The sequence below is a fragment of the Hipposideros armiger genome, unplaced genomic scaffold (assembly GCF_001890085.2).
Source record: "Hipposideros armiger isolate ML-2016 unplaced genomic scaffold, ASM189008v1 scaffold_49, whole genome shotgun sequence".
Classification (NCBI taxonomy): Eukaryota; Metazoa; Chordata; class Mammalia; order Chiroptera; family Hipposideridae; genus Hipposideros; species Hipposideros armiger.
This window is the reverse complement of record NW_017731399.1, coordinates 2,268,309-2,282,489: the sequence shown is the minus strand read 5'-3', so window position 1 is coordinate 2,282,489 and position 14,181 is coordinate 2,268,309. Positions and strand designations below refer to the sequence as shown.

The window sequence follows — 14,181 nt, the reverse complement described above, 5'->3', positions numbered from 1 at the left end:
AAGAAACCAAAAATAACAGCAGATGAATCTGTCATTTACTTTGTATTTTACCCATTGCAAAGCATTTTCATACCCACTGCTCTACAAACCACCTCTTTGCCATGCAGCTGCCAAATAGCCAGCTTCTCCCAATGCACATTTGTCAGGAAATAACTTAGGCGTGTCCCCAAAGTCTTTAGGCTACATACCTGAGTATACTTGCGGAAAAATACCCCTTGCACCTTCCCAAAAATTTCATAATCCACCGATATCAGGGTGTCCCCTTCTGCCATACTCATGCTCAAACCTGTCAGAAACCAGGAAAGCAGAAAAGTAAACAGGACTCATTATCCTATGCCAAGACCCCCACTTCTGAGGCAGAAAGGGCCACATCCACACTTCTCCATCCTTAGTCACTGCAACCTCTCCCTGACTTAAGGTCCCCAAACTCCAGAATACACCAGTGGATACGTGTAAGCGAAGGTGTGTGAAGTAACAGGAAGACACCTGGGCAAGTGAGCTTCGGGTCGCAACTGCCCACAGAGGCCTCTTTTGGGGACAATTACCTGTTTATCCAAATACCTCCCACACCGGTCCCGCTGCTTCTCCATCCCTTCCTCTTTTCACGGACTTGGCTTCCACACAACCGCCAGAATCCTCGTCTAGTAACATTTTAGGGCCAATCGAAATGATGGGCACACCCCGGGCCCCGTCCTAGGCTCACCTTCCAGGCACAACACCGGCAACCACCAACGCAACGGTTCTCCTAGTCTTGCAACCGCCGCTCCCGGAAGCTCAGGGCGCGGTTCTTCCTTCGCTGTTTCGCATGCCCATCACGTCTGCTGACCAATCAGAGACGGCACACTCTGCCCAGAGCCCGCCCAGAGGGTGGGATTTCAAGACCGTCGCCTGAAACCTTTAGGGAGCCTCAGGTTGGGGATCTGTCCAGGGCCTCAGCTCCGATTCTGCAGACTGAGCCCTCACCCTTTCTCAGTCACTGAGAGCACCTGTTTCCTCATTTTTTCTCATGGGGAAGAAAGACATGGACGATGAAGCACTTGAGATAAATCCAACCATTCAATAAATACTGAGAGCCTTCTTTGTGTCAGGCGCAGTTCTAGGTAGTTGACATACATTTGTGAACAAAAAGGATTCCTGACCCAGAGGAGCTTAAATTCTGGGGATGGTAGACAGGTGATAAACATTAAACATCATAAACAAATAAATTGAATAGCACACATGCAACCTTTCTGCAGTGACTTTTTCAGTTCTCAGATTTTAAGTCATGCTTAAGTCTGGAATAGAAGCAGCAGAGATGAGTGTGTAAGAGATCCTAGTGGTGGTTATTTCTCTTTCTGTGCTTCTGGAAGCTGCCACCAGAGTCTATCTCATTAAGAAAACTCCAAATAACGCTTATCTAAATGAATCAGTCCCAATCACAAGCAAAATAACCCATGGCTCCAGAATCACAATTGAATTAGTCAATTTAAGCCAAATGACCAAATTGCATGAATTTCTTTTGGGCAAAGGGAATTGTCAAGGGGAGTTGTGCATGATGATTGGATGATTGTTAAAAGTAGGGTTACCTTGTAGGCATTTGGATCTAGCTATTTTTGTGATTAAGAATGTGTATGCAGGAAAACTGTGTTTACTGTTTTCTTTAGATTGCTTGTATATAGTACATCCTTTCATAACATAAGACTCCATATGTGAATATGGCCACGTTGGCAGACTTGGCAAAGTGAGATGGATTTGCAGTGGAAGCCATGGAGATTAATCATTCCACTAACTCCCCACTACAAAGTGAGGCTCTGGATCCTGGAGAATACAACCTTAGTGCTGGCACAGGAGTGGGGCTTGAAGTGGGAAGCTGGAATGGATGTTATGCTTGGCAATATTTAAAAATAATGCTAAGCAAAGTATACCTGGCTGTTGTTATTTCTCTAAAATTCATTTAAAAAAACTAGTTTCTCAAGAGAATTAAAAACCTATCGAGTGTCTACTATGTATGGGACACTGTAGGGTATATACAGATGAAGGATATATAATCTTTGTCCTCAAAGAGTTTTTTATTTAGCGTAAGAAACAAACCTGCATGTAAATAATGACAGTATAATGTACAACTAATTCAGTTCCATGAACATCCATTGAGAGCTCATCGTGAGCCAGGCCTGTGCTGTAACAAGAACAGAAAATACCATGAGAGCACAAAGGAGCAAAGAGATTAATTTTGACTGGGAAGACTGGGAAAACATTCTTGGAGGAAATAGCACATTGTCCAGGTTACACAACCACAACCAGTAAGTGATGGAGCTGGGATTTAGTTCCAGGCAGTCTGAGTACAGAGCCCACTCCCATAAATTCTATGCTCTATCACCTCCCAGTATGTGGTGCTTGTAAGGTAGTACCACTGAGGTAAGAAAGTGCAAGTAGTCAGGTGTGGCTAGATCAGGGGCTCTCAGCCCTGGTTGCACATTAGGACCTAGGGGGAAGCTTTTAAAAATGCCACTACCCGTCACAAAAATAGACATTGCACAAATGATCACCACAGTGTTGCTCACAATGGTTAAAAAAAAAAAGTTGATATTCTGGTGTTACCCCCCAGAAATTGCCTTCCAGTTAGTGCTAAAGCATGCACAGCCAGGGTTGAGATTCATGGGGCTAGACTCTGGGGAGCTGGGGCTGGTAAGGTAGGCTGGACCGAATCTGGCAGGTTGAAATACCACGTCAAATTACACATTTAAATTTTATTCTACAGGTAAAGTAGAAGCCATTGGGTAAGAGAATAATAGGATCAGACATATGTAGGTAATTATTCTGGCAGCAGCATAAAGGATGGGTTTGGGGAGCAGATGTTGAAAGCAAGAATAGCAGTTAGGAGAGTGATGCATGCTGTCCCAATAGGCAGTGAGCAAGAACTCACCTAGGGCAGTAGAAATGGAAAGCAACCATCATGTATAAGAGACACTGCGGAAAAATTCAGAGCCTGCTGACCAATTAGAGGGAAGGGTGACAAAGAGGGAGGAGTAGAAGGTGACTGATAGTTTTCAGCATGAGAGGGAACACTGAAGAAGTGGATTGGGGGAAACGGGGAGGTGATCATGAGTTTGTTTTCTATTATCTTAAGTCTGAGGTTCCTGAGGAACTAAGTGAGCAGTTGGAAATTTGAGTCTGTAACTAAGGAGAGAGCGCTAAACCAGATGCCATTTAAACATAGGTGAGACCTGAAATTTCAGCATTTTGGTTGGAACCATTAGGAAGAGAATGTCTGGAACTGCACATACATGAGAAATAAGAGGGTTCTGGAGAACACCTAGATTTGGGGACAGGTGAGGAAAAGACATAGCCCTGTAGAAGATGGAGCAAGAGAATATGAAAGCAGCAGCCAAGAAGGCACAGGATCAAGTGAGAAGAGAGTTCCAAGGAAGTGAAAAATCAGTAATGTCAAACGAGTAGGCTGAAGAAGTAGCAGCTTTTGTCTTTGGCCATTGGAAAGTCACTGGTAGGCTAGCAGTTAAATCAAGTGGTAAAGGTAGATGCCACAAGACAATGGACTGAACAATAAGAAGGAGATGAGGAAGTGGGGGCAGCAAATGTAAGGTTTTCTACCAAGACGTCTTGTGGAGCAGAGGAGAAATGAATGGGATCCTAGGGTAAGAGGCCACAGGTCAAGGGAAATGAGGTTTGTTTTGCAGAAGTTAAGCATATTTTAAAACCAAAGTATATATAGATTGGTACAACTTGAAGTTAGCAAGATGAAGGGGTAAAGTGATCAGAGTCCATTCCTAGAGGATACTGAAAGGGGCTAATTCACAAGAGAGCTCATGGAAAGAGAAAGATTCTTTTTCCTCAAAAACAAGAAGGAAGTCAAGATGGAAGTAGGCACTCGAGGAAATTCGGCTAGACTGGAGGGGAGCTGTGGAAGTTGACAGGCAGGCAGGATCACTGAGATAACTGGAAACTTGAGAAGAGTGGGAAATGTCTGGAACTGCACATACGAACGAGTTCTATAGAGAAAGCAATAGTCAACTAGGAAAGAAAACAAGGGGGGAAAAAAGCACTGGAGGGCCCACCAAGGAATTACTTTGTAATATGTAAAAACTGTAATGATATGTTAAAGTATGAACACCGACTACTGCTATCTATATTATTTTCCATGTGCATAAATCTTTTAAGTAGTTATAGGGAAAAAGTCAGTTGCCTGTTCCAAACAGCTTACACAAATGAACTGAAGCATGAAGGCAAATAAACTCTTCCGATGTTAACAAGTCATAGAGTATCAATTACTATTGAAGCCAGGTTATACTGATTATTTTCGATCTGGTAGTTAACTTTATTATCATTACATTTGGTTGAGTCATTCTTGGGCTCTATGAAGAGACGGCCAGGGTTACCACGTGAGAGTAAAACACTGTATCAAAATAATGACACTGGCTACAAAACTATCTCAGAAAGATACTGCGTAGCAAAACCCGGCCAAGTTGCTAAAATTTGACCACAAGCTCCAAACTATTGATGAGGGAAAGCACGGAAAGATAGTATACAGCCATACCTGGGGCGCGTACAAAGCAGCCGAGCATGCTAAGAAAGGCTATCAGCAGGCTCACTACCGCTAAGTGGGCGGACATCGGAATCCTGCGGCGGAGTGACTCCAGGGCACATCTAGGGACTCCGTCTTTTGCCAGAGAAGGGCACACCACAGGGTCTGGGGTCATCGATCTCAGAAAAACATAAGTTTTTTTATGGAGCCCCAGAAAAACCTCTCCCGTCCCCTCCCCGTTCTCCAAGGGAAGGGCTGGACGAAGCTGCAAAGTTGGCGAGACACCGGGTCAAGTGACACTCACGCGGACCTCACCTCCCTCCAGGGCGGCTCCCTAGTTCTTGCGGGACTGCGCCTGTGCGTGCTTCCCGGGCGGTGATTGAGGCGAAAGGCGGGGCTGGCCGCGCACGCGACCCCGTTTCCAGGCAACGGGAATAACAGGGGCCAGCTGAGAGCGCCTGCGCGGCGGTCGGTTGGTTGGGGTTTGGGCCAGCAACCTAAGTCTTGGGGTTGCCGGTGAGCGGGAATTGTCCTGGAGAGCCTCAGGTACGCGGAAGGGCGGGGAGACATGGGGCCAACACCTCGACCTCCCAAAAGCCCGATAGACAGAAAAGCGAGGGCTTGTCCCCAAAGCAGAGTCTCCAGTGGGGCGCCCCGCCTGACCCTCCAGGACAGAACGTGACTTCCGCGTTCTGGATTTAAACCCCACCGCGGCCAAGTCTGGTGGCCCCCGCTTCTCAGGTTACAAACCTCTGGCCTTCTGAGCCGCGGGGACTCGTTGGGTGACGGCTTGATTACCAGGCACTTGCTGCAGGCCCTGGGCAGCCTTTGTGCTCCTTGGAGTCAAGCACGGTTCCAGCAGGAGGGAAGCCTTGACACTTACCTGTAGGCCGCAGTTTTCTCACCTGTAAAATGATGGGGCTGGACTTGGAGTCCTAAGGTCCCTAAGTTCCAGTCATGTGACTCTGAGGGAACCACTAAGTTTACCGGTGAAGAAACTGGAGCCAGAAGGGGAAGTTGCTTGTCTTGTGTCACAAGCCTAAAACCTTACTTCCAATCCAATAGCTCTTTCCAGTAGCTGTTCCCACTGGCTATGGAGTACACCGTGTGTGGCAAGCGCATCACTGTATGGCAGAGGCTGGTACTGGTATAAAGGAAAGGTAGGTGGCCGGAACACCAGTATCACATTCGTTTGAGGACCTAATAATAAGCACTGCCAGGACATAATCAGCACTCACCGAATGCTTATTGAATGAGAGCTCTGGCAGCCCCAGAAACACTGTCCCTAAAAAGTTTAAAGGAAAATGTGGGTAGGACAAATGTAGAAACAGTTGATTTAAGCAACCGGGGTGAACCTCAGACAAACTTCTCACATATATCTGGTTTAAATCTCTCCCAGGCTTCAGTCCAGGCCCTGAATGGCTGGTCTCCAGTTGGCTCCACTTCTGCCTGTGGGCATTATGCTCCCATATAATAAAACAGATGCCCCAGGGCTCCATTCAGCTAAGCAAGACCCCTATGTAAAAGGGGACTCTTCCCAGCGGTCCTCGATGGGGCACCTGAGGTACAATTCCCAGCAGAAGCTTTTGAGCAACAATGAGCTGGCGCTGGATAATCTGTACACTCCCTCCAAATGGAATGCCTGCACAAACGCCCAGAGCTACTGCTATCCCCACTGTGCTGGAATCAGCCAGCAAAATCCAAGAAGCAATCTCTGGGGCCAAGCAAAGGGTTGGTTTTACTTATCAGGCTCTCAATCCCAGTCTCAAAAAGCAAATAACCAGGAATTCATCCCATTTACAAAGAAACGAATTGGAGTGGACCGGGCCTACCCACTGAAACCCATATTTCATCGGAAGTCTCGTAGTACACGGAGCTCTGGCATGGAGGGGGACCAGAATGTCTCTCCGAGACCCCCTGAACCAAGAGAGTTTTCATACAGCAGCTTTGGCTCCAGGAACTGGGCGAATTCATCTGTGGTTGGTACTGTCACTGCCACGCAGGAGGAGAGGGCCATGGCAAACTGCCACAGGACTGAGTGGACGCAGATCCAAAGACTAGAAGCTGCAGGGGAGAGTTTAGAGGAGGAAATCCGAAGAAAAGAGACCCTCCTAAGGGAAAAGCTCAAGAAGACAGAGGAGGAGCTCCGAAGGATCCAGAAGGAAAAGGAACAGGCTGAGGAAGATGAAAAAAAAGAGCAACAGAGAATGACGTTTTCCAGGAGGAGAGGTAAAGATCATAGCAACGCTGCGTACAAACCTATCTTCTCCCCAGAATACAGGTCTAAGGAGGTCTTCAATAGAGACAGGGGAGAGGATGAAACTTGGGGACGCTCTCCAGAAAATTCTAGTCCATTCCAGTTCTCTGATCATGGGATACAGAAGCTCAAAAGGGAAAGACTAATGGCAAGCAATAACAAAATCCGAGACCGTGTCTCGGGGCCGTTGAAGAACTTGTCTCAGCCTTCAGAAGCGCCAGGCAGTGCTTTGCCAGGATCCACAAGCCATTCTAGTTTGTCTAAGGCACCAGACTCCTCAGGTTCCAGCTGTTCCACTCAAGAGCCGGAACTTGGCAAGTGCAGCCACTGTGGACGCAAGTTTCTCTTGCTCAGGCTGGAGAGACACTCCAACGTCTGCAGCAGGATGCAGGGCTCCAAGAGGAAAGTGTTTGACTCCTCCAGGGCCCGGGCCAAGGGCACAGAGCTAGAACAGTACTTGAACTGGAAGGGACCAGCCTCAGTTAAGGTAACAGGGCCTTATGGATTTGACTTTGAGTGGGGATCATTGTAAGGGCCTGTTATATATATACTCGTCAGGTTTTTTAAAGAAAACATTTTAAGTGTCATGTAGGGAGAAAGTGAGAGTTAACATTTATTGATTCCAACTGTGTGCCAGTCACTGTGCCCATTGCTTTTCATATGACCTTCACCACAACCATGTGAGGATTTCATGATCTCTTATCAATTCAAAGCTCAAGTCTCAGGTTAACTTGCTTGAGATCACAAACAGCTTTAAATAAGCAGAGTCAGCATATAAATCTGGTTTGGAATGACTCCAAAACCTAGACTTAAAAAAATATATATCCTTGCCTCACAAGCAGTGAAGCCCTGTTCCCGAGGGATTTGGGGCATGATGGAGTTTATAGAACATTAGAAGAGGCAACCCGGAAACCAGGTAGGATTGGAAGGAGGCTGAGGATTTCCTGCTAAGGCTAGCAGGTCCCATTCTCTAGGGATAAGGTAAGCTCGCAAAAGCTGAGTTGTAATTGTTGTTTGGTTTTCTGAGAGTGAGGTGTTTCCTATAAGTGCATGCTGATTTAGGCTTGGATTTGCAGTGTGGGCTGGGCCACTGGGGCGACCTCCATTTTGTAGGTACCAATATACAAATTAACTTTATCACTTGAGAGGTTGCAAAAGGTGCCATGTGACAGCTAGAGGAAGAATTTTCTGAGAGCAAGCCAAGCCAAGATTGGTGTGCTTGAGGGCCATAGATGGGGTCAGGATCACTGGAATTTAGTGAGAAAAATGCTGGCAGGAGCCTAATGATGCCCCTTCACTGGTGGAAAAGAATTTGAATTTTACCTTAAGTGCCATGGAGACCATTGGAATGAGAGACCTGAATAAAATCTATTCATTCATTAAAAAAAAATATATATATATATATTTATATTTTATATATATATATATATATATTTATATAGAGATAGATAGATATAGATATATATATATCCTATCAACTCTTTTTTTTTTTTCTTAGCTGAGCCATCCTGCTACCTGTTGGCAGCTCAGCGGCTGCTCAGCTCGGGCTGGACTCGAACCGCTGTTGCTCAGAGNCAGCGGCTGCTCAGCTCGGGCTGGACTCGAACCGCTGTTGCTCAGAGCTCAAACTCTTGAGCGAGCTCTTAACCAACTGAGCCACTCGGCCGGCCCTCCTATCAACTCTTAATGGCTTGAATTATGTCCCCTCCTCCACCCCACCCCCAAAATTCATATGTTGAAGTCCTAATACCTAGTACCTCAGAATGTAACCTTATTTGGTTGTTGCAGATATAATTAGTTAAGATGAGGTTATACTAGAGTAGAGTAGGCCCCTAATCCAATATGACTGGTGTCCTTAAAAAAAAGAGGAAATTTGGACATAGATTTATATACAAGGAAAATGCTATGTGAATGTGAGGGCAGAAATTGGGGTGATATATTTACAAGTTAAAAAAAATGCCAAAGAGGGGCTGGCCGAGTGGCCCAGTTGGTTAAGAGCTTGCTCAAGAGTTTGAGCTCTGACCAACAGCGGTTTGATTCTCGGACCGAGCTGAGCAGCCACTGAGCTGCTAACAGGTGGCAGGATAGCTCAGCTAAAAAAAAAAAAAAAAAAGCCAAAGATTGCCACAAACCACCGGAAACTAGGAGAAAGGCATGTAACATATTCTACCTCACAGCCCTCAGAAAGAATTACCCTTGCCAACACCTCGAGCTCAGAATTTCAGCCTCAAGAACTGTGAAACAATGAATTGCTGTTGTTTAAAAAAAATATATATATATATTCTTTTGATGATAAAAGTAATAAACATTTGCTATAGAAAATTTAAAAGACATAAAAAATATAAATAAAAAAAACTATTCAGCATTTCACTATCTTGAGAGAATTCCTTGCTCTTTGTTTCATGCCACTTCCCAAGATTAGGATCTACTACCACTCCTATAACTGTAGTCTTCTTTTTCAAAGTTAGCTCAATTTTGACATACCTTTGAAGTAAATACATGTAACACAATTAAGTTTGGGATTCTCTCCATTTGGGGTGTAAACACCTTAAAGGCAAAGGATTTTATTTTTGGCTAACATTCCTAGCTGCAGAAAAAGTAGGTTGTGAAAAGTAAGGACTTTGAAATACTTCCATGATAAGTGTAGGGGAACTTCATCAGCATCTTTGGACCATCAGATCTGGAGAAGATTGTCTTGTGACTAAGTCCACCACCCTATCAAGGCTATGCCGCTTGGTTTGTAACTGAGTGTTTCTCAAAGTGTGGCATGCTGACAAACATTTTTTATTTTAGTAGTTTTCGTGTATATTAGAAAAATATAACAACATGTTAAGCCCTTGATTTCTAGGAATCATGAATTTAAAGAAAAATATCAAGGAATTAATAGTAAGGTGGATAGCAGGAAAGTGGTATGCAGGTGATCCAAGTTTGGGAAAGCCTAGACCACGTGACCACAAAGCCCCATCCAGCTCTAATATTCTAGCATCATTCTGTTTTCATGTCTTTCCAACCCTCTGCTGCGCTAGCACCTCTCGTCCATTAGCTCTTTACAGTTGATGTGCACATTTGCTGGGACCTTTAAAAACTCACATTTATGTGATGGCTGCTAGGAGACATTGTTTACAGTTAGAATTCTTTCTTTCAGTACAGTTTAGGAGGTCACCACAAGAAATTCCCTTCCAGGTTCAGAGAGACTCTCCCTGAAATCCAATTTCCAACGAGAAGTCAACGTTTTGCTCTTGCAGATAATGATATGATCACCAGTTCCTGTTCTTTCCTGTTTTCTTTCTGGTCAACCCAGTAATCCACTGGGTATTCTCTGTCCCAGTAAAGCGGTTTATTTCTGGCCAGAACCTAAAAGAATCTTGTTTTTCTCAAACTCCTAAACACAGTATCAGTGAAGCAAAAGAGGTGGTTTTTTTTTGAGATCAGATACCTTTGCTTTGTGGAAACTAGTTTGGGGGCCTATATTACATTGAGACACCGAGGCGGAAAAGATCTGGATTGAGACGCACTCCCCAATTTGGAATGTCCCCAGTCTTATTCCAAAGCTCTGTACTTTTGGAAGCTAAGTGGTTTGTGTCTGTCTCATTCCTCTAGTGAACTCAGAACAGGTCCGTTTTCTTATGTCCTTTAATATTGACGTAACTTTCAGTATAGTACCTCTTCTCTCTCTACTGGACCTTAAGCATTTGAACACAGAGGCCACATCTTTGCGCGTTGCGATTATGTTAGTTGAATAAAATTTCAATATGATGAAGAATTTAAGTATAAGTATCATACAATTGAGGAACTTTTCCCTAATTCAGTTCTTTTAAAGGTTCCTGGGTTCCATCTCTAACACTTTAGACTCTCTTGCCTTGTTGTCTGTTTCCTAAGACTCTCTTGACGGAGCTTTCCTTTTCCTTTGATAACATCTCTATTAGTCATTATTAATGGTGTCAGATCACCAAGTAGCTACTTGCCTTCTTTTTTTTTAAAAATTAACTTTAAATAATATTTGAATACATTTTTAAAATCATGTAGTACTAAGCAACCTATAATACAGAGCAGCTGTATCCTACCTCATCTGTCTCCTGGTCCTAATCTAACCCCCAGAGGCAGTCTTTCGTTTAATAGATGACTCTTCTGGTATGCATTTCCATATTTCTAAATAGTATGCTTATTTTCTTATCAATTTTGTACATTATCTGCTGAGTTCCTCTTACAGACGCTGCAGATTAAACTCTTTTTCATATCCTTTCTCCTACTTTTCTCCTCTTAGCCTTCCATTGTAGTGGAATCACACTTTTGGGTTAAACCAGTGGTCAGCTTTTACTTTATAATAACCACAAATTTTGTTCACTGATGAGTGAACAAATTCTGTTCCTGACCAAATGCACCTGGAGTTAATAACTGATTCATGTTTTCATTTGGTTTCCTTACATACCTTCTCTCTGTAACTTTTTTTTCCTAAATGATCTGTCTGATCTGTTAAAGTTTTTGTGAATGGTCAAACACCTCTCATAATGCATGTTTGATTTTTTAAATCCTGGAAGCCTCCCTCTGACCACTGTTTTCCCTCCTGCTCCAGTCTGGACTGGTTATTCTCTAGACCTGGTGCAGACCTGTTGTCTTGGGGACTTCGCTTTGCTTCTCCTATGTGTTGGGTCTCCTGTTTCCAGCATCTTGTGTCTTCCTTTTTCTTGCTTTACTCCTTGCTTTGCAGAAGCTTACTAAGAAAGATGCACAGGAGGCATATTTTTTGTTTTGGGATGAATGAAAATATCTATATAATACCCTAATGTTTGATTGATGATTTGGCCAGGAACAGAATTCTTGGTAGAAAATGATTTTCTGTCAGAACTTTGGGGCATTTTCCTGCTAGCTTTCACATCCAATGTTATTGTTGAGAAATCTGATGCTGTTTTGATTTCTGCTCTCCATTATATCAAACCATTTTGCTTTTTTCTTTTTCTAAAAGCTTACGGGATTCTTGCTTTATTCTGAAATCCTGAAATTTTACAATGATTGTGTTGGATACTTGGTAGGCTATTTCAATCTCAAGAGTAGTTACATTTAACTCTAGGAATGTTTATAGTATTATTAAATAATTTCCTCCTCCTGCCTTCTGTTTTCTTTTTGGAAAGCCTATTGGTTGGTGTTGGACTTCCTGGATTGACTCTTAATTATTATTTTTTTCTTTTTTCACATCAGATGGCTAATGTGCCGATGTTGTAACAAGGTTTGTGGGAGGCACATCTCACACACAAGTGTGAACACCCAATCATCACACTTATGAACTCTGAAAGGATCTAATTTTATTTTTTTAAAGAGTGAATTTTATGGTATGTGAATCGTATCTCGATTTTTAAATTTCTTTTTATTGGGTAACAGTGTTTTTTTTCCAGGTACCAATCAGCTCCAAGTCAAGTTGTTGTCCTTCAATCTAGTTTCGGGGGGTGCAGTCCACCATCCCATGGGGGAATCAAACTGGCAACCTTGTTGTTAAGAGCACGCGCTCTCACCAGCTGAATCACCCGGCCACATCTCTAATTTTTTAATATTTGCTTTTCTGTTTTCTATCTTGACCTTTTTCCCCATTCTGTGTAATTTTCTTGGTATTACATTTCTATTTTTATTTTTAGCTATCAAAGTTTTGATTTATAATAGTTCTTTCCGGTTCTTTGGCTGTTCCTTTCATATATAGTTATTATATATATATTCATTACATATATTCATTATATATATTTTATATATTCTTGTCTTATGGACACAATCTCCTCTAATACTCGTTTGTTGATATGGTTTTTCACTAAAAGAGTTTTCTTCTGCTGCCTGCCTTGTTGCTGCTTCCTGTGTGTGTGGTGTGTGTGTGTGTGTGTGTGTGTGTGTGTGTGTGTGTGTATGTGTGTGTGTGTGTGTGTGTTCTTGTTATTTGGTTTGGTCTCTTTCATTAGAGCTTTACTCAAATATCTGATGATACTTGGCTGTTCATTCATATTTAAGCTTAGGTAGGGCTTGTTGACTAAGGGTCTTCATATTAGGGTTATCAAAGAGGGTAACCTTTTAATAGACATCCCCAGAGCCAGTTATCTGATGGCTTTTCTCTTGCCTGCTCGATGCATCCATAGAACCCATGTCTCTTAAGAGGGTGCCAGTGTGCTTGGTACTCTGGGAGGTGAGTGGGGGAAGGAGGCTGACAGCCCCACAATTTATCATGCGCATTTTCAGCCCCAAGGTTAACCCTTTTCTTCACTGTGCCTGGATTTCCTGAGCCTGAAACCTGTCTGGTTCAATTTCTCTAGAGAATAAACCCCTGTGAGGGTGCTAGAAGTATTGGACACTTGGATGTGCAAGCTGGGATAGGAACCCTGGGGTCCAACTTGTTTTTCAGCCCCGTGCCTCCCCCCTTTCCACTACCTGGTACTTCCACCGAGCCTCTCAAGGGCTCTGCTGGGGAAAATGGCTTGCCTCTCAGTATTTATATCCCTTTGCAGGCTCTTAGTTTAAGTTAGCTCCACTCTGGCAAGTTAGTCATCGCTGTTGCTCCATGCCTGTTCTTTTTGACCGTGTGGATTAACACCCTTTTTATTTCCTTCCTGTCATTCTAATGGGGACTCAGGAGATGAGATAAATGCCAACTTGAATGATCGGTCTTCTTTCTACTTACAGGCTGAGCCTCCTCGGAAGAGCAACTGGAGACAGAAACATGAATCTTTCATACGTACCCTCCGTCAGGCTCGAGAAGTCCAGCAGGTGATTGCCAAAGAAGGCCACCACTCAGACTTGCCTCCCATCCCGCCTGCAGAAAATCCAGACTATCTTCAGTGTCCTCACTGTAGCCTTCACTTTGCTCCTAAGGTGGCTGAGAGGCACATTCCCAAGTGCAAGACCATCAAGAGCCGTCCTCCACCCCCAAGGAAGCATCGCAGTTGAGCAAACAACAGTGGAAATCTCCATAGTTTAGAAAGCTCTGCTTCTCTTCAGCTGTAAATGGGAGAATCATTTGATGTAACACAGAAACAACCAAAACTTTCCACATCTCCCAGATATGCCTGCAGAGCTGGTATCAGTGAGGAGACCCATTGCTAAGCAGCAGTAGACAAAAGGAAGCCTCAGCTTCCCACTAAATTACCAGCCCAGGCTGGTGTGTCTTATGTTATTGCCCTAAGAATTGATGGGTGAAGACACGGGTAGCGAGCAGGCTACATTAAAACTCTCCTCTCACAAGCTGACTTGTGGTTTGTGCTAGTTAAGTGCCTGCATCTGCTCTGCCTTCTTGCCACTCACTGGCTCTGCATGTTTGTCTGTGGTTCCTGTTAACTATTCTTGCTCTTGCAAGAAGTTGGCTCATTAGGATGTTTGTGCCAGGGTCACGGTTACCCAGATGGTATCTTTTATAAAAGATAATACAAGGGCCGGC

The 14,181-nt window shown here is 43.7% G+C and overlaps 2 protein-coding genes across 5 annotated transcripts in view; one reads left to right on the top strand and one right to left on the bottom strand.

The window, feature by feature from the left end:
- Window positions 1–4,846, bottom strand: part of ACYP1 (acylphosphatase 1) — a 12,998-nt gene extending 8,152 nt beyond the window's left edge. The window contains exons 1-2 of one of the 3 annotated variants that reach the window (XM_019640369.1): window positions 4,532–4,846; window positions 189–286 (exon numbers count right to left, since the gene is read on the bottom strand). In XM_019640369.1, coding sequence (XP_019495914.1) covers window positions 189–286; window positions 4,532–4,694 — 261 coding nt within the window. In that variant the 5' untranslated portion in view covers window positions 4,695–4,846. The other 2 variants (XM_019640370.1, XM_019640371.1) reach the window with 2 other exon arrangements.
- A 119-nt stretch (window positions 4,847–4,965) lies between these two features.
- ZC2HC1C (zinc finger C2HC-type containing 1C) lies at window positions 4,966–14,140 on the top strand. 2 transcript variants are annotated; one of them, XM_019640367.1, is made up of 4 exons: window positions 4,966–5,065; window positions 5,585–5,679; window positions 5,919–7,263; window positions 13,431–14,140. In XM_019640367.1, the coding sequence occupies exons 3-4, from the start codon at window positions 5,938–5,940 to the stop codon at window positions 13,692–13,694; spliced, it is 1,590 nt and encodes a 529-aa protein (XP_019495912.1). In that variant the 5' UTR covers window positions 4,966–5,065; window positions 5,585–5,679; window positions 5,919–5,937; the 3' UTR covers window positions 13,695–14,140. The 2 variants fall into 2 exon arrangements, with proteins under 2 accessions (XP_019495912.1, XP_019495913.1); XM_019640368.1 differs by lacking the exon at window positions 5,585–5,679.
- Window positions 14,141–14,181: the final 41 nt, after the last annotated feature.

Coding starts and splice junctions, on each gene's coding strand:
- ZC2HC1C (XM_019640368.1), top strand. CDS start 5,938: ATGGCTGGTCTCCAGTTGGCTCCACTTCTGCCTGTGGGCATTATGCTC. Junction 7,264..13,430: donor AGGGACCAGCCTCAGTTAAG/GTAACAGGGCCT, acceptor TTCTACTTACAG/GCTGAGCCTCCTCGGAAGAG.